The following is a 26,571-nucleotide window of genomic DNA, read 5'->3' as shown; positions in this document are numbered from 1 at the left end:
GTTCCAAGCAAGTCCGTGCTGAAAACTCCGTATGAACTGTGGACCGGAAGAAAACCGACATTAAATTATTTGAAAGTATGGGGCTGCCATGCAGAAGCAAAATTATTCAACCCCCAATTAAAGAAACTAGACCCCAAGACTGTGAGCTGTCATTTTATCGGTTACCCGTCACATCTAAGGGATATCGATTTTACTGTCCAGACCGTGTCACTAAATTTGTAGAAACCAGACACGCTGTCTTCATGGAAAATTATGAAATGGGGAGCTCACAGGAAAGGGAAATTAATCTTGAGGAAATTCGGGTGAGTGTTTCTTCTCCTCCGGAAATCCAAGAGAATAATGTCCCTATTTTTCATAATGTACCACAAACTGTAGTTCCCACAGTTGGCGCTACGGCTACTGCTGAGGAAAATATTGAAACCCATGAAAATAATGAGCCTCAACAGAGTCCTGTGATACATAATGAAGAAGAAATTCCGCAACCTGATCCTGAACCGTCTGTGGTCAATAATGAAAATCAAGAATTAAGACGATCACAACGGAACAGGAGATCTGCCATCCCTGATTATTATGAAATTTACATGGGAGAAGATATTGGGAAGATAGACGACCCCACCTCATTTAAAGAAGCCATAAGCAGTAAAAATTCATCCAAGTGGGTTCAAGCCATGGAAGATGAACTCAAATCAATGAGCCAAAATAAAGTGTGGGATCTAGTAGAAATTCCTAAAGGAGTAAAAACAGTAGGCTGCAAATGGGTCTACAAAACTAAATTGGACTCCAAAGGAAATATCGAACGATTCAAAGCAAGGCTTGTGGCAAAGGGTTTTTCGCAGAGAGAAGGAATTGATTACAATGAAACATTTTCTCCTGTCTCTAAGAAAGACTCATTCAGAATTGTCATGGCGCTAGTGGCACATTATGATTTAGAACTCCATCAAATGGATGTGAAAACAGCATTCCTAAACGGCGACTTAAATGAAAATGTTTACATGGCTCAACCGAAAGGTTTTGTTGTGGAAGGAAAGAGCCATATGGGATGTAAACTTAAGAAATCCATCTATGGACTTAAACAGGCGTCAAGGCAATGGAACCTTAAGTTCGATGAAATTATCAAAAAATTCGGATTTAAGGAAAATAAGGTGGACAACTGCATTTATACCAAAATTAAAGGTGGGAAATTCATTATACTAGTACTCTATGTAGATGACATTTTATTAGCAAGCAGTGACAAGAATCTGCTGCGAGAAACCAAGGAATTTTTGTCATCGAAATTTGATATGAAAGATCTCGGTGATGCATCATACGTTCTGGGTATTGAGATTCATCGAGACAGGTCCAAAGGGGTGCTAGGTTTATCACAGAAATCATATATTTCCAGAATATTGGAAAGATATAATATGAGCAAATGCTCGACATCACCTGCTCCAATTATGAAAGGGGACAAGTTTGGTTCATTCCAAAGTCCAAGAAATGAATTGGAAGAAAAAGAAATGACTAAGGTACCATATGCTTCAGCTGTCGGAAGCTTGATGTATGCTCAAGTTTGTACACGACCAGACTTGGCGTTTGTAACCGGGATGCTTGGCAGATATCTGTCTAAACCAGGTATGGACCACTGGAAGGCAGTAAAGAAAGTATTGCGTTATTTGCAAGGAACTAAACATTACATGCTCACATACAGAAAATCTGATAAGCTTGAAGTTATAGGCTATTCGGATGCTGACTTCGCAGGGTGTTTAGATACCAAGAAATCTACTTCTGGGTATATATTCACTCTTGGGGGGGAGCCATTTCATGGAAAAGTACTAAACAAACACTGACTGCATCGTCGACAATGCAGGCAGAATTTGTGGCATGTTATCACGCAACGGGGCAGGCTGTATGGCTTAAAAATTTTATCCCGGGATTACAAGTGGTTGACAGCATTGAAAGACCACTGACGATATACTGCGACAATGAGGCCGCAGTGTTCTATACGAGTAACAACAAGTCAAGTGAAGCTGCCAAACACATTGACATTAAATACCATGTTGTGAAAGATAGAGTACAGGATCAAACAATCAAAATTGAATACATAAACACTAAATCAATGCTTGCGGATCCGTTAACTAAAGGCTTACCTCCCAACTTGTTCAAAGAACATGTGGCCAACATGGGATTGTGTAATGACCTTGAATAAAGATCCTAGAAACCGGGGCAATTAAGTTCAATCAACACCCGCTTAATTAATCAAGGGTTTATTCGTATGATATTGTGAACTATAAGTCTTGTCGTCTCAATGATGCGAAATGTTGTTGTGACACATTGCTTTAGGGAGCTGTATTGTGTGATGGACTCGTAATTAACCTCTAAATCAAGGGGAGAATGTTGGTTGATTTATCGGTTAGCCGATATTTAGGAAAGGATATAACCACCGTAATCCTATCCGTAATCCATCTCTAACTCTGAAATTCGTAACCCTTATGGGCTGTAACTGCGATCGGTGGTTACGGGTCAGAATCAGATTAGGAAAAGCCCCCGAGGCCCACCAGTGCTATATAAAAGAAGAGGAGCCCACGGGGACGCTCGTGTCGCTTATTCTCTAAACCAAAAATTCGAAATCAAGCTCTCCCGATCAGAGAAGCGCTGGAAGGGTTTCGTGCGGCAATTCCAGGGCAGTGCCGTTGGAGACCCGAAGGTCGGAGATTCAAATCAGGTCACCGGCGACCTAATCTTGCCGGAGACGAAGGAAAGAAGACGGAATTGAGGAAAAGAAAAGAAGGGAATCAGATGGCTTCATCTGCAGGTTTATTTAGTTTTCCGCATTTGAATTAATCGGTGATCATGTGCTGATTAGGGTTTAAATTCGTAATCTATTGTTTATGATTGAGTTGAATTATCTAACAGTCTGTACAACGGCTCAAAGAGGAATGAAGTTCACGAAGATTGAAATCTAATCATCTGTTATGAACCTAATTTTAGTTTTTTATTTATATTTTAACGCACATAAAATTTGCTATAAACTACAAGAAAAATAATGTCACATGTAAAAACATTAATAACGTCACATCCCAAGTCGTAACATTCACATTTTGAAATATTAGTATGTGATGAAATTTTAAAACCATGTGGTTTTATGTTGGGATGGAATATTGACAAAGGACTTGATCTTGTGTTGATCTTTGTTCGGATTTTTGTATGGAAGACTGTTTTGTGTCTGTGACCAATGTGAATCAGATTAAGAAAGGTGATTGTTTGGGTGTTTCTTAAAAAAACCAAACAACATATTTATAAACGAAAAATAATTTATAAATAAAAGTTTGATACACGTATTCGTAGCGATGACTGGAAAATAAACTTCGGTGAAAAATATCAAAATCAACTTTAAATTTTAAAGTTAAAAATTTAAATTTTAGTATAAATATAAGCACACGCGAAAAGATTGGACGGCGGTCGTTTGGTGTGTGTGTGTGTATATATATATATGAGCAAGTAACGAAAGTGACAACATTGTCACGCTCATGCCTAGTATGCGTGTCTGGGCCTTTTCTTTATCGAAATTTGCGTAGAGCAAATTGCCTCGGTAACCTTGGATGGGTCTACATGTGCCGGGCTGCAGTTCTATTTGGCAGGCCTAAATGGGCCTAGAATTTGCAGGCCCACCGCCGTTCTCTCTCCTTTACTTCTGTGGGCCCATTTGGGCCTCTCGGTTCGACCGTTTCGTGGAGACCGGACCAGAGTACTTCACCGGAATATCCCTTTCCTCACCAGCGGCCCGCTGCTCCGCCGCCTTCCGGGAATGGAGGAGGTCGTCGTCCAACACTCGCAATCGCCACCCACCTCTTTGCCGCCGCCGCACATGGAGAATATCTCCGTCGCCGTCCGCTCCCTCGCCACGGACGCCGCAGACAGGTACGACGAGTGCGGCGACTGGGTCGGCGAGTGGCGTGTCGGAAGGTACCCGCAAGGAGGGAGGGGGGGACGACTGGCTGGCCGTTTCGATTCCAGCGCACTGGTAAATCTTGGTCCTCTATTCCTTTCTGATTCCATGGTCAGCTGGCTCTCCACACATTGATTTCGTGCAGCAAGATGGGGTAGATTATCTTTGGAGCCAAAAACTCTCGCGCATGTTCTTCATGTGATCAGATCTGGCATCGATGATCCGGTCAATTACAGGTAGAGTTCAAACTTAGTGAACAATCCAATATATCATGTGTGTATGTATCTGCAATGTCGTCGCAACCTTTCCCAGAACACATGCATAGACCACAGCACATTCTCTGGGTCATCGGATTGTATACATTATAGCAAAATCTCGTCTCATGTCATATCTCAGTGAGCCAGTGGCTTCTTTTTCTGTGAACAATTGTGACCGCCATGCCTTCTAATTCAGGGTCAGCCAGGAGGCCAAATTAAAGCTACACTTCAAACTCAAATCATGCGCATTAGTTATTTTAGGGCAATTTTATCATTCTTGAGAAAACACCTCTAGGTACCGAAATTTCTATTCAAATTTTTGGTACCTTGAAAAAGCGGCTAAATACAATTGCAGAACAGTAATGAACAATAAGCTCCTTGTGTATGTGTTGTGCCTCAGTGAGTGGCAATACCCCCAAGGCATCGACAGCATCCTATCGTACCTAATCTTTGTATAAAACAATCCTCCTTTTCATCGTAAGTACATTAGTCGACCTCTTCTTCGGCTGTCTGACCGAGCAAAACAATTGCGGAACAAATTAAGGTGCACACACAAACAAACCAAGATACACATACCCACAAATACACTCTCTTTCCACCCGCCTTAACACACGGAGGACAGGGATATATAAATCCATGAACCACGAAACAGTTGATCATGGCGGATCCAAAAGTATAATGGATACAGTATACAAAATGTAACTTGATTTGTTGAAATAGATGAGGTGTATATTAAATACAATTCTACTTCCAAAACAATTTTAATCTTGTTCCACGTAACACCGTGCAGGTTCCATACAATATTGTGCTCAAACATACTCCCTCCGTCGTCATTTACTTTACTGTTGACTATTACTATTTTAACTTTGACCATTAATAACAACTAAACGATCAATTGATGATTAGTGAAAATTGTACTGCTGTATATTTATACGCCATACATCATAAATATAACATATTTTTCTATATATACAATATTTTTTTAAAAAAGACGAACGGTCAAAGTTCCAAAATAAATAGTAATTGGTGTCAATTATTTGAGACCGGAGGAAGTAGTATTGCGCGGACCAGGATACAGACCGGCAAAACGTTGCCATACGTGAATAATAAAACTATCTTGCTAGGGCCATTACCAAGCGATGTGTGGTTCTTACTCATAAATTCGGTGGAGATCTGACATCCACAGCACTCATAAAACGCTTGATATATGATCGTGTTCTGGTGACAGGTACACCTCTCAGATCACTTTGTGAGCTCTTCTACATTTTTTTTCAAGTGTTAAGACATTTAATAAGCAACTTTCTTCTGGACATCGCAGATTTTAATCCGACTGTGAGACCCTTCCTGTCATTGTACGATATAATGGAATTTTCAGAGACTAAAATTAAAACCAGAGATCCAGCCCAAGGCCAAGACAAGGCAAGATTGAGAGTAAATTATGATATTAAGAGTTTCACAGAGGATAATATTAAGAAAATTACTAGCAACTATAGCAGCCCCATCGGAAAAGGTGGATTTGGAGAAGTCTTTAGAGGTGCCCTTGATGATGAAGATGGTTTAGTGGCAGTGAAGAGATATATCAATGCAGATTTGAGAGATGAGTTTATGGAAGAGGGGAGCATCCATGCTCAAATCAGCCATAAGAACGTAGTGAAGTTTTTAGGGTTCTGTATAGGAGAAAACAATCTGATAATGGTAACTGAGTTTGTCTCAAACGGGAACCTAGAAGATGCACTTCACAACAGTGATATTTCTATCCCTTTGGATACACGTTTGGGCATCGCTATAGGGTGTGCAGAAGCATTATGCTACATGCATTCAATGCATTTATCCAGTGGCAACCTTATATGCCATGGTGATATTAAGCCTGCAAATATTCTTCTAGATAACAGTCTTACAGCAAAAGTTTCAGATTTTGGAATTTCAAAGTCTCTTTCTGGAGGCATCACTCGATATACTTTAAATGTTAAAGGAAGTACTGATTATATGGATTCTATATATCTTAGATATAGTCGTCTTACTCCAAAGTGTGATGTCTATAGCTTTGAAGTTGTTCTGTTGGAACTTCTAGCCCGAGAAAAGGTAAAAGAAAAGAGGGCACTAACTTAATTGTAGCTTTCAGTCAAGCTTGTGAAAAGGGAAAAGGATTGAGGGAACTGTTGGATACAGAAATAGCAAATGCATGCAATATGAAGATTCTTGAAGGAATTGCAAATTTGGCAACTAAATGCCTGACTCTGGACATTAAAAAACGTCCTCAGATGACTGATGTGGTTCAGCACCTTCGTGCTTGGATGCTTAGAGTTAAGGAGGGACAAGACAAGACATCTTTTTCAATAATACTAAATACACTGAAGAAAGGCTACAAGCAAAGCACAAGCATTTTCAGTTCCAGTTCAATGACTAACCGTAAAATGCAGAATTTTGGTATTTTGGAATGTAAATCTAGTGATGCCAGAATTTTCTCAAAGGAAGATGTAAGTGAAATCACAGAGAACTACTTGTATCTTCTTGAACTTTTTTACCATCCTTGAAAAGTACTCCAAGGTATTAAGAATTTTAGTACAATTTTTGATACCTCAAGGTACTACACTTTTTACACTAAAAAGGATGATACCTTGAGATACTTTTTTAAGAATGATAAAAAAACCCTCTTAATAAAGGTGTGTTCTCTAACGTCTATAAGGGAACTCTAGAGGACAATACATTGGTGGCAGTGAAAACTTTTTCTGCGACAGGAAAGTCTGTGAGAGACGAGATTGGCACTAGCACAATCATCCTGTCTCAAATTTCCCACAAGTACATCATCAAACTTTTGGGTTGTTGCCTCGATGCTGATCTTCCTGTTCTCATATTTGATTACGCTACTGGAGGGAGCCTCAGTGACATTCTGTACTGTAAAGAAGATTTCCCACTAGACTTACGCTTGAAGATCGCAGTTAAAACTTCAGAAGCCTTAGAATACCTTCACTCCTGTGCCATCAGACATGGTAATGTCAGGTCACACAGTATACTTCTAGACAGTAATTCAATGCCAAAGGTTGCAGGTTTTATATTTTCACGGAGGCTTACCAAGGATGAAGAGCAAACTTCACATATTATAGGGGATTTGTACTGGACGGATCCAGTTTATTTTCGAACTGGGCTTCTAACAATGAAGAGCGATGTATATAGCTTTGGTATTGTTCTCTTGGAACTCATTAGCAGGAAGAAACCTTATCATGACGACGACCGTAGCCTCATCCCTGAATGCATCAAAGCTTACAAGGCTGACAAAAGTGGGAAATCAATCTTTGATGAAGGGATCACAGCTGAAGAAGATATATCTGTCCTTGAAGAGATGGGGAGGCTGGCACTGCAGTGCGTCAGCTTGGAAATCGATGAAAGGCCAACGATGAAGGAAGTGACTGCACGTCTTAAGATGATCAGTACATCTTGGAAGGTACAGTAACTGAAGCAGAAGCTGCAGAGGCTGTTTTGCATCGATTCAACTGAAGATGAAGCCAACTGATGGATGTTATTTCCCTTTCAGTCTTCCACCTGAAAGAGCGTTTACCAAAGTAGAGTGTGTAATATTTCTTTGGTTGTTAACTGTACTAAATATATTGTATAATTTGTAATACTATCACCATAACAATGTAAATGGACTGTTAGCTCGGATATCCAATTGTATTGCATGGTGTGTTGTCATCAGAAGTTCAGAACATTAGTTACCAGTGTATTTCCTGTAATCTGGTCACAGAGACGGTATACCCAATGCTGTTATTCCGTTTTGTTCCTCCAAAGATCACATCTTTTTATGATCATCTCTCTGCATGTGCGTTTCTTTGGTGTAGTGCGGTCAGGCGGCCTGGCCATATGACATATCTCTGGCTGATGTTGTAGAAACTGGATCTTGGAGTCAACACTGAAAAACCCTATGGTCCTGAGTCCATCACCGCATGCCTCAGGGATCATCTTTTTATTTTTTTAGAGAAAAGGCTAAACCGACAGAACTAAGATCGTCTGCAGTACTACACCTGCAGTACTACAGACTGACATGTGGGCCCTACGACCTATGGGGCCCACCTGTCAGTCTAGAGTACTGCAGAGAGGATGTGAGCCCTTATATTTGCAAACGAAGAATAATTTATAAATAAAATTTTTATATACGTGCTCTTAGTGAACTAAAAGTAAAGGCTTGAAAATATGATGAAATAATCCTAAAATGAACTCTAAATTTAAACTTAAAATTTCAAATTTTGACGTTGAGCATAAGCAGAATGAGATGCCAGGCACAACCCAGAAGCTAAGTAAACCCAACAATGCGTGCACCCAACGAAGAAAATGGTCGAGAACCATACAAGTTTTATGTTATTTTTATGAAAATGGTCAGGAGTTCTCTATGTTTTTGAGTTGAACTACTTCAATACGACGTCGGCAGAAATTTTAAAAAATTAAAATTTTCATATGAAAATAATCGAAAACGATATTACTTCCTCCATGTTTTTTATATGACGTCGTTGACTTCTATGTTTAATCATTCGTCTTATTCAAAAATTTTATAATTTGATTTATTATTATGAGAACTTTTTGTATGACTTATGTTTTTGCATATTTGGATAAAACTTTTAAACATGAATGTAAACATAAAAGCCAATGACGTCGTGTAAAAAAACAAAGAGGGGTATTATTTTTAGAAAAACCCTCTGCGATTGCTGGCTTGGCGTCGCCCAGTTTTTGTAAGTATTTGGGTTGGGTTGGATACACATATATCCGGGCTGAATCGGGCCGCTACTAACGATCCAAAACCCATGTAGCCATAGCTGGGCCTAGAATGGGCCGGCCCAATCATAATCTCGTCTCTCTATATTGGTGGGCTGGGTCGGGCCGGGCCGCTCGCTTTGGCAGTTTCGTGGAGGAACGGAACTGAACCTTTCCTCGCCGCCGGTGAGGAGATGATCGTCGCAAACTCGCCGCCGCCGAGCATGGCCTCCTCCCGCTGGTACTCCGACTGCGGCGCCGGCCGGCGAGTGCTCCCTCCGATTCGAGGTCCGTCCATCTCGAGGTTTTTAGCCACCATTGATTCCTTGCAACAACTAAATTGGGTGGTTCTGGAGTCAAACCCTCACCGAATTTCTTCATGTGAACGGATCTTGCGTCCACGATCCCGCTCGAATATAGAATTGAAAAATGATTCACCAATACATATATATACAAATCTATCCGTCCTCGCGTCTCGCACGCTCAATATATATTATTATTATGTGTTTGTGCTTGTGCATCTGGAGTTTCTTCTCCACTTTCTCCGGCAGAAGCGCCATCGATCGAGATCTTCTTCCTGATGGCCGGGAGCCCTATGCGGTGCTAACATATAGGTATGTATGTGTGGATTCTCCAGCGCAATCTTTGCTTTTTCTGTTCACTCAAAGTGTGTGATGTATCTGACTCTGTCAGAGCTCTGGAATTGTTAGAGAATATGTTTTGCTTGTGTTTCATTGAGCTAATTGAGAATTTGAGATTCTACACAATTTGATATCCTGGAGACCGTGAACTAGTTGTTTACAACGACTAAATAAGGATTATCTGTTTTTTCTCTTGGTACGAAACCTAAGGTTCATAACTTAAGAAAGTGCACAATATATTTATCTGTAAACATTATTCATAGTTCTCAGTTTTGCATCAAACTATCAGATACCATGGTAAAAAAACGTACTATTATTTTTCGTTGGGCATTTATAGACTGTGTTATTAAATTATTGTTTGCAGAGAAGGTTTTCAACACGGGTTACATATTATTGGAACAAAATGGACTTTGAATTTTCTGGATAATTTGCCTGATGCTATTGCTAGAGATCTCATGGACAACAATGATGGCATCAAGAATTTCACTGAAAGTGACATTGAAAGAATTACTAGCGGCTATACGACTCTCATCGGAAAAGGCGGCTTTGGAGAAGTCTACAAAGGGGTCCTTGACAATGATGATATAGTTGCAGTGAAGAGATATATCCGGGCAGATCTGGCACGAGAGTTTATGGAAGAAGTAAAAATCCATAGCCAAATAGACCACAAGAACATAGTGAAGCTCATAGGCTATTGCAAAAGGGAAAACACTCTAGTGCTGGTAACTGAGTAGATATCCAATGGGAACCTTGAAGACATACTTCACAACAGAAGAACTGCAATGTCCCTGGAGACAAGATTGGGTATTGCTATAGGGTGTGCAGAGGCACTGAGCTACATGCATTCGATGCACTTAACGACCGACAGCTTAGTATGCCATGGTGATATTAAGCCTGCCAACATACTTTTGGATGAAAATCTTACTGCAAGGTTGTCGGATTTCGGACTGTCAAGGCTGCTTTTAGGTGGCACAACTCGACACACTATGAATGTCAAAGGAAGTATTGACTATGTGGATCTTGTATGTCTTCGAACCGGGTGCCTTACCCCGAGGAGTGATGTCTACAGTTTTGGAATAGTTCTCTTGGAACTAATCACTAGAAAAAGGGTAAAAGAGGCGAAAATCAGCCTCGTTAAGACTTTCAGTGAAGCCTTTGAAAATGGGAAAATGCAGTTGATGGAGATATTTGATGATGAACTGGTCAGTGAGGGCAATCTGGAGGTCCTTGAAACAATAGGGAAATTGGCAATTCTTGTGACTGAACAACTCGTGAAGCTATGGGCAGGTCTGAGACGAGGCCAGAGCCTGCTTAAAATAAGTTTGGGCATTTTCAAGAGGAATGCTGTCAGTTCTGTAATACGGATAAAACTACAGAATGTTAAAGTTTTCACAGCCGGGGAACTAATCAGAGTCACACAGAACTACTCTCGTTTAATTGACGAGAATTTCATGTTCTCATATGTGGTCTATAAAGGATCACTCCAGGACAATAAATTGGTAGCTGTGGTGAGGTATTTTTCAGGATATTCAGACAACTTCATCAACACAGTGATGATCATGTCTCAAATCGCCCACAAGAACATCATAAAACTCCTGGGGTATTGCTTCGAAGAAGATTGTCCGGTTCTTGTGTTTGAGCATGCTTTCGCTTACAGAAGGCGTCTCACGGACTTCCTGCGTCTGCGTGGAAACAAACATCATCTCTCGCTGGAATTACGTCTGAAGATCGCAGTTCAGACTGCACAAGCATTGACATACATCCAATCATCATCGACTAAAATATGTTGGTACAACTCAGCCTACACAAATCTGAGGACCCATGCAAAGTGAAAAGCGATGTGTATAGCTTCGGTGTTGTTCTCATGGAGCTTATTAACAGCAGAGAACCTAGGCATGGCACGGCCAGCCACATCGTCATGGATCTCAGAAGAGCTTACATGTTAGATATGATGGGAGCAAAATGGAGATGGTCTACAGTGAGATCTTGCAGACTGAAGATCCTGTCTTTGTGGTTAATCAGATCTGGAAGCTAGCAGCTCTGTGCACCACGGAAGAGGTAGATGAGAGGCCAACGATGGAGCAGTTGGCTAAACACCTTGGGGTGCTCAGGAGATTCTGGAAGAAGCGCAGGGCTGAAGACGTTGGAGCTTCCACAGGTTACTGTACTGAAGTTGAAGCTGCTGCAGCTGTTGGCATCAGCGGAGATGAAGCCACTGAACCCTGAACTCGACCTGTCACTCGGTTCAGACATCAAGAGATCGATTGATTTTGCATCTGGGATTCCATTTGCCTGTTGTGTGTAATGTTATCCATTTTTTTTTTCTTTTGGAAGCTGGTGTGTGCTGTAATTAATATTGCCACCAAAATTTATAAGTGAGGTAGGCATAACTTAACTGGTTAGGTTCATTGGGTTTCTTGTGGTGCAATATATTCACCCGGATTCAAATCCTAGATTTAACATGAGAGCTCGTAAATTTATCGTTAATTATAAGATAGATATGTCGGTCGAATATTCCAATGCCCTCATAGGAGTAGGGTGTGTTTGTTGTGTGTCTGTTTTACTGGAATGAAAATAGCATCTACTCAGTGCTCTGCTCGATAGTGCTTGTTGCCTCTGCTACTGCAGTACTACTTCAACTCACTTCACCCTGTAAATAATAACATCTAATATCGCCTGTTTATAAGGTTGACATGACATGTGCGTGTGATAAAAATGTTTCTAGCACTGGTGTGAAGTGAAACTTTTTTGCTACGTCTCTGCAAATGAGATGTGAAAGCATTCTAACTCTTGCATAATGTTATGACACTACACCCACCTAGCTACTCCTACTTGTCAATGCGAGCAAGATGACATGAACACATGATAATAAAGTGAAACTAAACTTACTTCCTCATTTGATCCTAGCAATATGAGAAGCAAACAAATTCTAACTCTTGTGCAATGTTATTATTTTTGGTGGCCACCGATTAACAAGAGCGAGCGAGATGATGTGGATATCAGATAATAAAAACAACAACCTTAATCGCAAAAATAAAATGGACAAACCATCAGATCAATCGATCTACCACTTTGCACATGCTCTGGGAAGTGTCTCGCAATAGGCTCAAATAGTGTGTCCTCGTCAAATCCGGAAGCAAAATTTTTTAGCATACGGGTATATGTACACCCGTTGCTTGCATGTCATCTAAATAGTCATAAAAAATTATGAAAAAATTTAACAAGATAGTTTAATATGAGTTATATCACTCCACCAACATGCAAATTTAAATTCAACTTCTACGAGTTGTAGAAAAAAAACAAACAAAACTGAAACTAAGTACATCCGTGTGCTAAAAACTGTTTTCCGATTGAATCCTAACAGTTCTCGCATGCTATATATGTGTGGGTGAAGTAGCTTGATAGTCACCGTTGTGTTATCGAGTGTGCCTTTGCAGATGCTCCCAAAGCCCTTGGTCGCTTGCTCAAGCTCAGGGGTGGGGGGGGGGGGGGGGGGGGGAGGACTCTTTCAGCTGCTCCTCCCCCAGCATGGAATCAATTATCTGTTCTGCCCTCTGATGCAAGTCTTCAGCTTCACTCATGTTCTTACTGTAGCCCCGTCCGTCCTACTTGGCCCAGCCCATCGTAGTAGTGATTTGAGTACTGATATCTCTATATGGGGATTCATCTAACAGAACAATGACACGGTCAGAAAAAAGTTGGTATGCGTTGTTATCCGGCGGTTAATAAGAGGAAAGCAATGTCTATATCAAATCATATTGATGTACTTTTTAACATTATATACATATTGGTCATATCTCATCTAACATGTATGAAAGCTCTAGGGTTTACAATTATGATGTGAACATGTATGAAAGCCCTATGGTTTATGCACTACTATATATATGGAGGTGGGTTGGTGACAATAGTTTAACCTATCTAAGCATCATTTCATCACAACCCCAACACGCCCTGTCTGACGGTATAATTAATTATCTATAAAGACCTCCCCATTATAGTTGGCACAATGCTGGCTAATTGATCTCACGCCGCCATGAAGCTTTACCTTTCATTTTTCACAAATATGGAGCATCTTGTTGCGCCATGGTTGAGGGGATTTTAAGATAAAGTTCCAATGTGTTCTAATATTTCTGAGTTTGATATGTCTCAGAAAGTTCCAACGGTTTATTCTTTTAATGCAAAAACTAGCAATAAAACACTCAGGGGAGATACATTAGATTAAGAAGGGGGTGGAAAGGGAAATAAAAAGGGTGAGCAATATCATTTTCATACTTAAAATATTATATTATATTCTACAAGCAATAATTGTAGAAATAACTAGAGCATCCTAGAGAAACATTAGAACCAAAGAGAGCCATAGCAATGTCACATAAATGACCAATAATTAATCTTATGGCTCTTTTACAATTTCAGAATAAACAGTATTGGAAAAGGACAAATATGCGAGTAGGTAATGATTGATGCAAAATAAATGATTAAAAACACATATGAGAAAGTTGAGATCAAAATTATTGGAAGTGGTGTGGTGAAAAGGCAGGAAAGTCATATTAATAAACACATAAGAAGTACAATATTTGATTCAAGAGATACACATGCGGGTCAACATTGCTTAACTATGGCATATGTTATTGTTCGATTAATGTCCCTTGTCTTACTCCATAGGAAGAGAAAAGAGAGGTATATATGAATGGATATGTGTTTTTCTGTATCTCCATGTGAAATCATTTCGATAGGAATTTTTCTTGTATGCAAAATTTTCTATATAGTCCTTTGACGTTCCTGTGTTTGGACAGTGCCCAATTCCTTGGAAACCTTAATCTTTTTTTTTCTTCAGGAGATCTTCCATCCAAACAGAGGTTGTACAAAAGCAGCTCGGCTGCACATCAAAATGGGGAGATAGCATGAACTCATTCTGCTTTCTAGCAATTCCGGTAAATTTAATCACCATTTTAATTAAGGGTAACTCTCAAGTGTATTTTACTGGTAGTATTACTACTAGTAGAACTAATCTCAGCCATCGATTAAAAATGATACTTTTATACTTTGTTAATTAATTGATTAACAATATTTTCTAATTATATTTTTTACAATAAAGATCACAATAAAAATGATGATTTACCCTTTCAAATTTCTACTGCACTTAATATTGTTGGTAGTATAATTTAATCACAGTCGTTCGATAAAAATAAATCAACGCTGTAGATTAAATTCTACTGCCAGTAAAATACATCGAAGTCTGCCCCAAATTTATGGCCATCAGCTACCACCTCTGATTTACAGAGACAAAGTGATGGTTGCTACTTGCTACATTAATCATATTGCCGACGACTTTATAGCAAGTCAGGGATCCTATTTCTTGTAATGAATACACTTAAAAATACATAGAAATGTCAACTTGTGGCGCCACATGCATTTATATATAGGTGCGTAGAGTATTACTAGAATGTAGTACATCTAATGGCCAAAAAGCCATAATTTTAGTCATATGTATTTGGTGTCCAAACTATATATATATATATAGTTGTTAGCAACTTTGCAGGAAAAGTAATATTTAGAACGTCGATATCAACCACTACAGAACCAACAGAGTTGTATTGTATTGACAAATTCACCCTGCATGTCTTTGTTGTTTAGTTCATATGGAATCTTGGAACAAGGTTACAGAACCTCTTAATTTCCGAATAAACTAAACATGAATTAGGCTATCATTTCTACCAAACTACCCAATTCATCATACAAAATCGTGTTGTATGGATGCCCAACCTCTCCAATTGAAATACCCAGAATCTGTTTTTGGTACCCATGCTACCTTCGTCCTTGGCACAAACTCAGAAAGAGCAGGTTAATTCAATGTACTGCTGCTAATTAACCACTATCAGCATGTCCCCATAACAAGATATTCCCCTAGTTCCATATCGTAAGACATTATGTCCTTGTCTAAATTTATTTATATGTAAATAAATCTAGACACATATATAAAACATATACATATATATAAATCTTTACAGAGAGTCTTCTCATACAGAACGGATGGAGTATATAATAGCTTCAGCTGATTCAGTTCCAACTTCCAAGCTTAGCCTTCTACAAGCATGATATGTCGACTCTCCCAATTTGGAGTCCTTCTGTTCGCTCCAAGACAGATTACCAATGAGGAAGAACCTTCACAACAAAAAAAAGATCGTGCAAAATTTCATTTGTAAGATTTGTCATCATTGTATATATCAGAGACATAGATCATATTAATCTACAATGCCCTTTGGCCAATGCTTTCTGGTCAACTAGCCAAGTAACACCCACAACTCAAATTAGTGCAGATAAACTTCGTGAAAATCAATCAAGCTTCTGGTGTTCCCCCTAAACGCCTCCTTCATTCTTCCTACTTTGCTTTTGGCACCTTTGGAATCATACAAATGAATACCCATTTTTTTCCTTTTGCTTATGCTTATAAGCAAAAAATTAAATTTTCAACCTTGAATTTGATGTTGATTTTGGGAGTTTTTTTTGCCATACTTTATTTTTCAGCCTTATCTTTTAGATCGCTAAGAATACATATATAAAATTTTTATTCACAAATTATTTTATGAAAAAAAGCCAAACAAAAGTAATCTTCACAAATGACCTACCGTTGCTGCAAAGGTTTCTCAGAAGCTGTGTTGAAGATGTCGATCTTTGGGCATAAAGGCTTAACTGGCAAAGGTAGGCCAATAATCTCCACCTGCCGATGACTTTAGCAACTTAGGAATCCTATTTCTTCTAATGAATACACTTAAAAATATAATTCGATTTTCTCCCTACCCCCTCCATCTCTTGTGATCTTCGTTGTTATGTTACTTCTGTTGTATGTTGGACCCCTCTGGATTCAGGTCAGGATTTTCTCCTCCCCCTCCCTCTGGACCCTGGTGATCATTCATTTGTGTCCTCTGCTGTTAGGCTTTATGCAGATACTACCTCTGTTGGAAAATATAAATATTTTTAAATTGTTTAGCATAAACAAAGAATATGTCAAAAGATTTTCATTTAGTCACTCAGCGGTTAATTTTTGAATTTTAACGGTGTGTTTGGTTGGTGGTCAAAGTAGGATGGGATATGGTTATCTATATTTTCAAGGATATGACGATACAGTTTTATGTTTGGTTGGATGGATGAAGATGGATGAGAAGAGCATATTGAATTACTAATAAATAATAATATAAAATAATCATCACAAATCTTATCATAATTAGTACAAATTAACGACCAAATATATCTACGATCACTAATTAACTAATTAAACTGGGTAATTACTAATTAATGACAAAAAATAAAATTATTACCAAACAATCACTGTTAGTAAATGTGGATGAAATTATCCTTCCAATTTGCCTGGATATACTTATCAAGCATCTTTATGGAAGAATTTTTTTAAGGTACTCTCCAATGATTGTGAATCATCCATTGTTTTGGATCTAATGGATCTATTTTTATTATGTGTAGCGAAAATTCTATAAGGGTAAAATTAGAGCTAAAATATATAACTTTGTAATAATTTTGTGTGTCATATAGCATATTAAAATATATGAATTGATAAATATATCTCACCAAAGTTTTGAATAAAATATTTAATATACTTATAAAATTACATAGTTACTACACTAATAACAATACTAGAAAAAGGTAATGTAATAGTGCACTTATGGAATATTTCTTTTCTGGGCCACCCTATCTAACTTCGTCTACGAACCAAGCACATAAAAAAAATTGGTGGCTATCTCCTATACAAGGATATATATATAGACAACCAAAACCACAATAAATTGATTAGATTCTCTTTCTAAAGATCTGATTAGCTATGTAATTATTGGAGTAATTAAAATCATATGAATCAGTGAAGAAATGCTTATATTTTGGAACTAAGTAGTTATTATGAGTGTCGTTTGGTATAGGTTTTTCTTAACAGTTGCAGATAAATTTCAATTTTAGAATTATTTTCAGGCTTTGTTTTTCACTTTATTTTTGTTTAGATCTATTTTTATAGTTACACCACTGACAAGTTAAAGCTCTACCAAACATTATTGCAGAAAATCAAAATTTTAAAAAAAGTCAAAACTAGCTTTGACTTTTTAGAAGAAGTTGACACGCTGTGGATTGAGATTTTAAAAAATATTCTATTTTCCTTTGATTTTGAAAAAAATAAATTTGTTTTACAAAATATAAATCGAACGGGTGACACCAAGCTTAATTTACTGCTTAGCAGTACGGACCATTGCTTGGGACAAGAAGAATGCACATTGAGGTATGACATAAATTGGTACTCGATCACAAATTCATGTAATCAATACTCTCTCTGTTTCATATTACAAGTACCTAGATTCATCAATAAATCCATATATGCGTGTTATATGTTATATGTATATATTTAAATTCATTACCATCCATATAATCAAGCTAGGGAGTGTCCAAGCATCTTGTAATGTCAAATGGAGGTAATACTAGGAACTTACTATTCTACAAAACATATTCATCCAGAAGAACCGAAGAACTTTTGTTACTGTGATTTGCATTTTTCTGATAGATTGATATATATAGTACGAATGGACAAAATTACTTATCAACCCTCCCATCTAATGTCTAAGTTAGTACCTGGCCTATCTTTTTAAGTACGTTTGTATAGGTACCTGTGTTGTAAACCATTAGATTATATTTGATCCAAGGATGGTATAATTCCTAGGTAGGGATGAAAATGGAGTGGATACGGACAAATAATGCTCATACCATGTTCATTTTCAAATTTTTAGCTGGATACAAAAACAAATATGAATGATTTCCAACAGTACAAATAAGTATCGAATAAGAGATCATATGCAAATAAACAAATATTTCATAGATCATAAAAACCACTCAAAATCATTATACAGAAACATTAAAAGGTGTCGGTTGGGAATCCCACGTAGGTGTCATATTCCCATCCGGCACAGCAATAGCGTCATTGATGAAGATGTCACACCAATGTTGGGTTAAGAACCGGCATCCATAGGGTTGTACAAGCAAAAAAAAAAACAAAGCTAGCTCGGAATCAAGCCGACTTAGAATCACTGCAGGAGGCCGGAGACAGGCCCCAATAGTATGCGGGGTACCTCCGTCGTGGGAGAGGGAGGATATGCCTTGCTCTGAGCGTTGCACGTTTGTTGTGGCAAGTGCTACCATCACCGAGTCGCCTCCAGGTCGTGATGGAGTTGTAGTAGCCGGATCAGGTAGCCACCTTAGGCTCTGTTTAGTTTCTAAAAACTTTTCCTAAAAACATCACATCGAATCTTTGGACACCTAAATAAATCACTAAATATATATGAACATTAAAACTAATTATACAGTTATGGGGGAAATCGTGAGACGAATCTTTTGAGCCTAATTAGTACATGATTAGCCATAAGTGCTACAGTAACAAACATATGCTAATGACGGATTAATTAGACTCAAAAAATTCGTCTCGTGGTTCTAACCGGAATCTGAAATTTGTTTTATAATTAGACTACGTTTAATACTTCAAATGTGTGACCGTACGCGTCGATATGACCTCTCCTCCAAAAAGTTTTGCTATCTAAACGGTGCCTTACTTACTCTATGCCATAGGTTCTGTCAGCAGGCCACCAGGAGAGAAGGGGAGGGAAATGGGAGGCTGTCAAATAGTAGAGAGGAGGGGCGAGGGGGAGACCGTGGACGTGAGCAAAACGGGGAGGGGTGGCAAGATGAGAGGAGAGGAGAGAAGACGGGGCTGATCGGTTTTGTACAACCAGTCAGCTCAACTCGGCTTGATTTATTATTGGTGCTGGTTAAATTAAAAATCAAAACCTATGATATATTATAGGTGTTTTTTTTAAAAAAAGGCACATATACTATTCATGCCAGTTCTTTTTAAGTTATAGGTGTCGATTCTTATAAAACCAGCACATATACAATTAGTGCCTTTTTTCTTAAAAACGTATATTATAGGTCTCAGGTTTTAATTTTAGATCTACGTGGGAGACCGAGGAGGATGGAAAAGGACTCATAGGTATTGGTTTTAAATGAACTGACACCTATAAGATGTCCTCTATTGGAGGGTTTTGTAGTAGTGAATGCTCCTAGAGATAAAAGATATCCTTAAGTACTTAGCTAATTAGAGGTTAATATTTTAACCATGATTAAATGATGTTGATTGAGTTCAAGACATATACTACATAAGCAGTATGTAAATACATGCCTAGTTGACAGATTGACATAAATACATGTCTAGTTTGGATATCATTTCCATGTTTAGATAACACTAATATCATCCTCTAATGGTGTACGCTGAAATAGTAGTAGACACCTAATATAGATGGTAAGATGCTAGGGCTAGCAAGAAGTAAGAGATACATTATTATATATAATGTCATATCTTCAACTTTAGAAAATTATAATGGCACGTTTGCAAATTTCCCTATTATATATATGTCCTTTGGATATGTGTATAGAAACAGTATCTGAATATCTGTATCCAATTGACATCCACTAGAAAAAACCTTATCATATTTGTATTCATATTAAGAAATTAAAATTATACATATTTATATTTGTATCCGGATTATCCAAAAATTACCGGATTTTCTGAGAATTATTGTATATGTATTAGTTTTTCTCTAGAGCGGACCGAGACTATCCGTGCTGCTTCATCCCTATTTCTAAGTACCGGAGACAGTCTCGTGCTGCTTGTGTGTAACACAAATGCTGTGTGTATATATATGAGCTTTTTTACCATCCTTGAAAAATACCTTAAGGTAACAACAATTTTTTAGTACCTCAAGTCAAGGTACCATACTTTTTATAATAAAAAGTGTGGTATCTTAAATTACTTTTTGAAGGATATATATATATATATATATAGAGGAAGGACTGGAAAGGTACAAATGTGATTAAATTGACTGGAACAACAAGTCAAGGTATACTTAAAAAAAGCGAAGGATTAATTATATTATGTATACCTAATTAAACAAATCGTATCATGTACTACCACTTGTGTGATTGTACGTCCAATTGTGTTTGCATGCTTGCAGCCCCCTGAATGCCTATAAATATGCGTACCTAGAGAGAGGAGCCACACAAGAGAGCTCAATTAGTGAGATCCAACATAGAAATATATAGATATAGAGATCGAGTTATAATTAAGTAGCCATGCCATTGCAATCACCCACCTTCTTCTTCATCACATCCCTGTATCTGGCATCATCATCGGCCGTGGCCGCCGGCGGTGCCACGCGGCCGAGCTGCCAGCACGAGTGCGGCGGCGTGCTCATCCCTTACCCGTTCGGCATCGGCGACAACTGCTCCTGGCCGTGGCCGGGCTCCGGCGCCGGCGACGAGTTCCAAATCACATGCAATAACAGCCTCGCCGGCGGCGGCCCCCCAAGACCCTACTTATTCGGTAAGCATGAGATCATCGACGTGGAGGTAGAGGCCGCCGTGATGCGCATCTACGAGCCCGTGTCGTACATCTGCTTCAAGTCGATCAACCAGTCGTCGCTCGAGTACTCGTGGGAGTTCAGCTCCGACTCGTCGCCGCTGCTCATCTCGCCGACGAGGAACAAGCTCACCGGCGTCGGCTGCTACACCGACGCCATGATCGACGGCCGGGACGACGAGAGCTACTACACCACCTGCGCGAGCTACTGCCCCGGCGCGAGCTTGGTGCAGGTCGGCGACGGCGAGAAGTGCGCCGGCCTCGGCTGCTGCGAAACGCCGTACATCACCACGAATCTGAGCTACATCTACCTCTACTTTTTTGAGAGCAACAAGGAGCAGAACAATCCTGCTTGGAGATATAGCCCTTGCAGCTATGCCTTTGTGGCTGACATAAGCTGGTACATAACGTACTCTTTTTCTTAGAGATTTGCTCTAGTCAAACAAAAAAGATCTGTCCCCGTCTAATAAAAAGTACCTCGAGATACCGGTGCCTCACGGTATCAAATCGTTTTTTATCGTTGGATTTTAACCATACACATCTTGCACAGCTAGATCTAATGGTGGGAAATGATTTGGTACCATGAAGTATCAGTATCTCGAGGTATTTTTTTGTTGGACCGGAAAAAATCTCCCAACAAAAAGTATCTTGAGGTATCGGTACCTCACGGTATTAAATTGTTTAACATTGTTAGATCCAACGATCAGAAGCGATTTGGTATCGTAGGTACCGGTATCTCGAGATATTTTTTGTTGGACCAGAAAAAATATCTTTTTCTTCATGGTTAACGACACTGTTGATTTTTTTAGATCCATGTTTTAAAAAAATTATCTTATTAAAAAAGTTGCCCAAGGCTTTAGAAGGTGGGCTGATTACTGGGCCAGAAACTGGGTGGCAATCCTCCAATGCAGTTAGCTAGATTGATGCCGGCCACTTTAGTCAATTATCAAGACTTGAAAGCTATATATAGGCCTGGCAAAAGCAAGTTTAATAGTAGAGCCAATTTACTAGCTATATATATATATATATATATATATTATAGTTAATAAAAAAATATATTAGCCGTAAGATTGGTTCTAAATTTTGTCAAATATATCTTCTTCTCACATATGCATTTAATGTATTTTTAGCCCTTAGAACAAAAGGCAATCACTTATCTTTTCTCTACGTTAATTTATAGCTAACTTATATTCTTCAATTATGCTTGCTCTTACAGAACATACATGTACGAAAAGTAGCAACACTAATTGCACTACCACTGATATCCATGAGAAATTATAGGGACAGCAAGATTAGCCGGGAGGACGTGATGGGCAACATGACGTTTGTCCAAAGGATCGGCAAGCAGGGTGTCCCTCTGGTGCTGGACTGGGCCATCAGGGACAGTGGGGGGTGTCCTCCGGGCGGTAGCAGCGGCGGAATTAACGGGAACACGACGACGCAGGCGCATGGTGACGCGTGCGTTAGCGCGCATAGCTACTGCTTGAACGCCACCAATGGGCCGGGGTACTTCTGCAAATGCTCCCAGGGATATGCCGGCAATCCCTACGTCTCCGATGGATGTCAAAGTGAGATACATAAATACACGAGCAATTTTATCATACTTGAGGAGATACCAAAAGATACCATTGTTTTCTACGTGAAATTTGATACCTCATGGTACCTTAGATACTAAAATGTACTAAATTTTGAGCTTTTTTATCATACTTAAAGAAGTATCTCAAGGTATCACACATTTTAATGTAAAAAAGATGGTACCTTGAGTTATTTTGTACTTTGAGGTACCAAAAATTTATACTGAAATTCTTGGTACCTTAAAATACTTTTCAAGGATAGTAAAAAAGCCCCCAAATTTTATATAGAAAACAGTGGTACTCCTCAAGGATAGGAAAAAAGCTCTAAATACATACACATATATATATATATATACATATATATGCCTTTTTTCCTTGTTTGTTTTAGAAAATTAATTAGAGCCCAATCTTTTTACTTCTGCATATGCTTATAAGCTAAATTTTAAATTTTCAACCTTAAATTCAGAGTAGATTTTGTGATTTTTTTTATCAGAGTTTATTTTTCAGCTTTGGCTTTTAGATCACTATGAGTACGTATATAAAAATTTTAATCAGATATTACTTTTTATTTGCAAATATGCAGTTTAGCTTTTCCCTAAATAAGACAAACGATCATCCCTTAATGACTATGACTCAAGGTATTTTAAGGTACCCATAAAATTTATACGTGATTAAACAACACTATTAATTACGATGGCATCCATAAGTATTTATTATGAATATACGTGATTAATAGTGTTGTTTCCACGTATATTTCCTATAGTCCCTAGCTTGCTTGTTGGTTCCAGCAACTTACACTTACAGTAACTTATCATGGCTGGCCCAAAAGAGACATGCATATAGACACACACTACTAAAGAAACAGTGATAGATGCCGGTGGAATATATTGGCACATATGTGCTCCACACGATTCATAAAAAAGATAGGTCGACTCGAAGCATTGACTCATCGAGCCAATGCTTCGAGCAGCCCCCTTTCAGTCCATCCATATCGAGTAGATTCCTTTGAGCCCTTTTAGATAGTTGGCTCAAATTATTTGCTATGAATAAAATTATTTAAGTAAAAACATCTAAGAACATTTATATATGGAAGAACCTCCTTGGTTCGGTCTGCCTCGCTCCATCATGGAGGCTACGTGCCACCCTAGGAAGTCGTTCAGTCACCATAGGGAGGCCGATCGCCTCCCACCACATGGGTGAGACTATACACCACGCGTTGGATCCGTGCACCACCATCTTGGGTAGGCCGCTTGCTGCGTGCTGAATCCACGCATGCCTGCTACATCCCACTATCACTAGTGTCAATACCGTGGAGAGGAGGATGGGGGGGGGGAGATGCATGGAGAGATTGGGGTGGCGGCGGCGAGGAGGCTAGCTAGCAAAGGGAAGGACAGTGATTGCGACGAGCAGAAGAGGGGAGAGGATGGCGGTGAGGTGGCCTGGGGAGGATAAGGTGAGGTGGCCGGGAAAGGATTAGGTGAGGGGACGGGCATGGTAATATGGGTGCCGTGGGGGAGGACGAGGTATGGCTTGGATTGATTATACGTGTCAGTTTCTTTTTATAAAAATGTCACCTACACTATATAAAAGAACCATCACCTAAAATATATGTGTCGGTTTTTTTATATGGCACTTGTAGGTACTCAATATGTCGTAATTCTATATTTTTTTTCATCCTAGAGAGACAAGAAACAGTCAATAGGTGTTAGTTTTAAATGAATTGATACCTATAGAGCCATCACCTATTAGGGGCTGTAGCAATGACAAATAAATTATAAAAAAGTAAAAACATGCATAGTAGTATCAGAAATCGATATAAGTTAAATTTAATACTGCTGAATTAATTTTCTCCCATACGCAGATGTTAACGAGTGTGACCCGTCCATTTATAAAGAAAAGTATCCTTGCATTGGTGGGACATGCCATGACATAGAAGGTGGCTACAAGTGCAAATGCAATTTCGGAAGAAGAAGGGATGGCAAAGATGACCACATTTGCCAACTTGTTCTTCCCAAACCAGCCATAGCGGCGATTGGTAATGCCTTTTTCATATAGTATTATTTCTATCTTTGAATTGATTTGTATAGTAATAACTAACGGAAAAGGAATAATCATAATATTAAATTTCTTTTCAGCAACAATATGTGCCATCTCAATTTTGGCCATCCTACTCATTTTCTTGCACATGAAGTGTCAAAAAAGGAAGCTTCAGTATGCTTTCGACAAAAACGGTGGTCAACTGTTGAAAAACATCGGCATTAAGATTTATCAAAAAAAGGAGATAATCAAAATCACAAATAACTATGATAACAAGATTGGAGAGGGTGCCTTTGGTCGGGTCTACAAGGGAACAACTGATGACAACAAGCAGAAAGTTGCTGTAAAGTGCCCTAAAACCGATACAGATCAGCACAATAAGAAACCCAACACAATGGGCATTATTAATGACCATCCAAGTGACTTTGCAAATGAGGTCACTATGCAATTTCATATGAGTCATAAGAATGTAGTTAGGCTACTGGGCTGTTGTTTGGAGACAAATGCCCCTATGCTAGTCTATGAATTCATCCCAAAAGGAAGCCTCGAACATGTGCTTCATGGCAAAAATTTAGGGCATGCTCTCCCACTACAAACCCGTCTAGGAATTGCTATTGAATCTGCAGAAGCTTTGGCTTATATGCATTCATCAGCAAATCAGAAGATCCTTCATGGAGATGTCAAGTCTGGAAACATTCTACTGGATGATAATTTTATGCCGAAGATCTCAGACTTTGGGATATCCAGGCTCTTGTCAATAGAGAAAGACCATGCTAGCTTCGTGATAGGGGATACAAACTACATGGATCCTGTGTATATGCAGACAGGTCTTCTCACCGAGAAGAGTGACGTGTACAGCTTCGGAATCGTGCTACTGGAACTCATCACGAGGAAGAAGCCGAGGTACGACGGCAATAAGAGCCTTCCATTAGACTTTGTCAAGTCTTACAAGACAGAGAATAAAGCAAGGGAGATGCTTGATGATGAAATTATCACACAGTCATGCACTGAAGTCAATATTATAAATTGTCTTGAGATTGTTAGTGGGATTGCAGTTCAGTGCCTCGAACAAGATGTGGATAAGAGGCCCAATATGAAGGAAGTTTCGAATCGACTGAGTTTTGCAAGGGAAGTGATGCAAGAGCAAGGCAAAAGGAGTTCTGATCAAGCCGATGAAATAGCCATTGCCTTTCCTTCTCCATTGTCTCCAATATGAAGCTACAAATTCCATGATGTTGTCTTTCTCCAGGAGGAGGTAATGGGTAGACTGTCTACTGTAAGATAGAATAAATATGTTTGTGGATTTGTGTTAAATATGTTTGGGGATTTGTGGATTTACATATGTACTGAATGTGTATGTTATATTTATGTACCTACCTGCAGCTAGCTATGCTAGCTGAGATGTCAACTTAATTGTGAGGTATTGTAATTGTAAGGAGCTATGCATAATTTGTAATGTATTCCGAGCAACTATTGAAGTTTTAACAAGTTTGTTGGTTGTTTCTAGTTTATAAACAAATCCTTATTTCACCTAGTTTTTTTTAAAAAAAAAAGATAATCCTTATTTCAACTCAATATATGTTAGCCTACTTCGTCAGCGTCTTTAGTTGGTTGAGGTTTGGATTAATGTCATATAGGATGTAGTACAAGTTTTTGCAATAGAAGAGCTAAATATTTAGTAATGGGTCTAAGTCGAAAATAATTCTGAGTTTGTCTTCCCAATGAAAGAGCAACCCCACTGAATTGAAGTATTTTAATTTAACCATGTCACACATGTGAAATATTGGTTAGCTGTTTATGCGTGGCCGCGTGGATTTTTTTTATTTTTTAATCTTTTGTTATTATTTTTAAAAATATACCACCATAAAAATCTTATTTTTAATTATGATTATTTTAACCACGTCAATCTAACACTATCACACCAACTCATAACAGTGTGGCG

At 38.7% G+C, this 26,571-nt stretch overlaps 2 protein-coding genes and 1 pseudogene across 2 annotated transcripts; all 3 read left to right on the top strand.

Moving 5' to 3' along the window:
- The first annotated feature begins 5,273 nt into the window (after positions 1-5,273).
- On the top strand, positions 5,274-7,872 carry LOC102718784 (annotated as a pseudogene).
- A 1,603-nt stretch (positions 7,873-9,475) lies between these two features.
- Positions 9,476-12,067, top strand: LOC107303447 (wall-associated receptor kinase 5-like). The gene is made up of 2 exons (XM_015842344.2): positions 9,476-9,536; positions 9,928-12,067. The coding sequence occupies exon 2, from the start codon at positions 10,346-10,348 to the stop codon at positions 11,393-11,395; it is 1,050 nt and encodes a 349-aa protein (XP_015697830.1). The 5' UTR covers positions 9,476-9,536; positions 9,928-10,345; the 3' UTR covers positions 11,396-12,067.
- Positions 12,068-20,732: 8,665 nt separating this feature from the next.
- On the top strand, positions 20,733-25,845 carry LOC102718503 (wall-associated receptor kinase 1-like). The gene is made up of 4 exons (XM_040528558.1): positions 20,733-21,427; positions 22,306-22,586; positions 24,454-24,627; positions 24,728-25,845. The coding sequence occupies exons 1-4, from the start codon at positions 20,733-20,735 to the stop codon at positions 25,843-25,845; spliced, it is 2,268 nt and encodes a 755-aa protein (XP_040384492.1).
- The last annotated feature ends 726 nt before the right edge of the window (positions 25,846-26,571 follow it).

Source organism: Oryza brachyantha, chromosome 11 (genome assembly GCF_000231095.2).
Source record: "Oryza brachyantha chromosome 11, ObraRS2, whole genome shotgun sequence".
In the NCBI taxonomy this organism is placed as follows: domain Eukaryota; kingdom Viridiplantae; phylum Streptophyta; class Magnoliopsida; order Poales; family Poaceae; genus Oryza; species Oryza brachyantha.
The sequence above is the reverse complement of the archived record's forward strand: the minus strand, read 5'-3'. Positions and strand labels throughout refer to the sequence as shown.

What these genes read in the sequence shown, in the direction of transcription:
- LOC107303447 (XM_015842344.2), top strand. Translation starts at nt 10,346, where the DNA reads ATGTCCCTGGAGACAAGATTGGGTATTGCTATAGGGTGTGCAGAGGCA.
- LOC102718503 (XM_040528558.1), top strand. Translation starts at nt 20,733, where the DNA reads ATGCCATTGCAATCACCCACCTTCTTCTTCATCACATCCCTGTATCTG. An exon ending in CGTCTCCGATGGATGTCAAA is followed by an intron (nt 22,587 to 24,453) that starts GTGAGATACATA and finishes TCCCATACGCAG; the next exon opens with ATGTTAACGAGTGTGACCCG. An exon ending in ACCAGCCATAGCGGCGATTG is followed by an intron (nt 24,628 to 24,727) that starts GTAATGCCTTTT and finishes ATTTCTTTTCAG; the next exon opens with CAACAATATGTGCCATCTCA.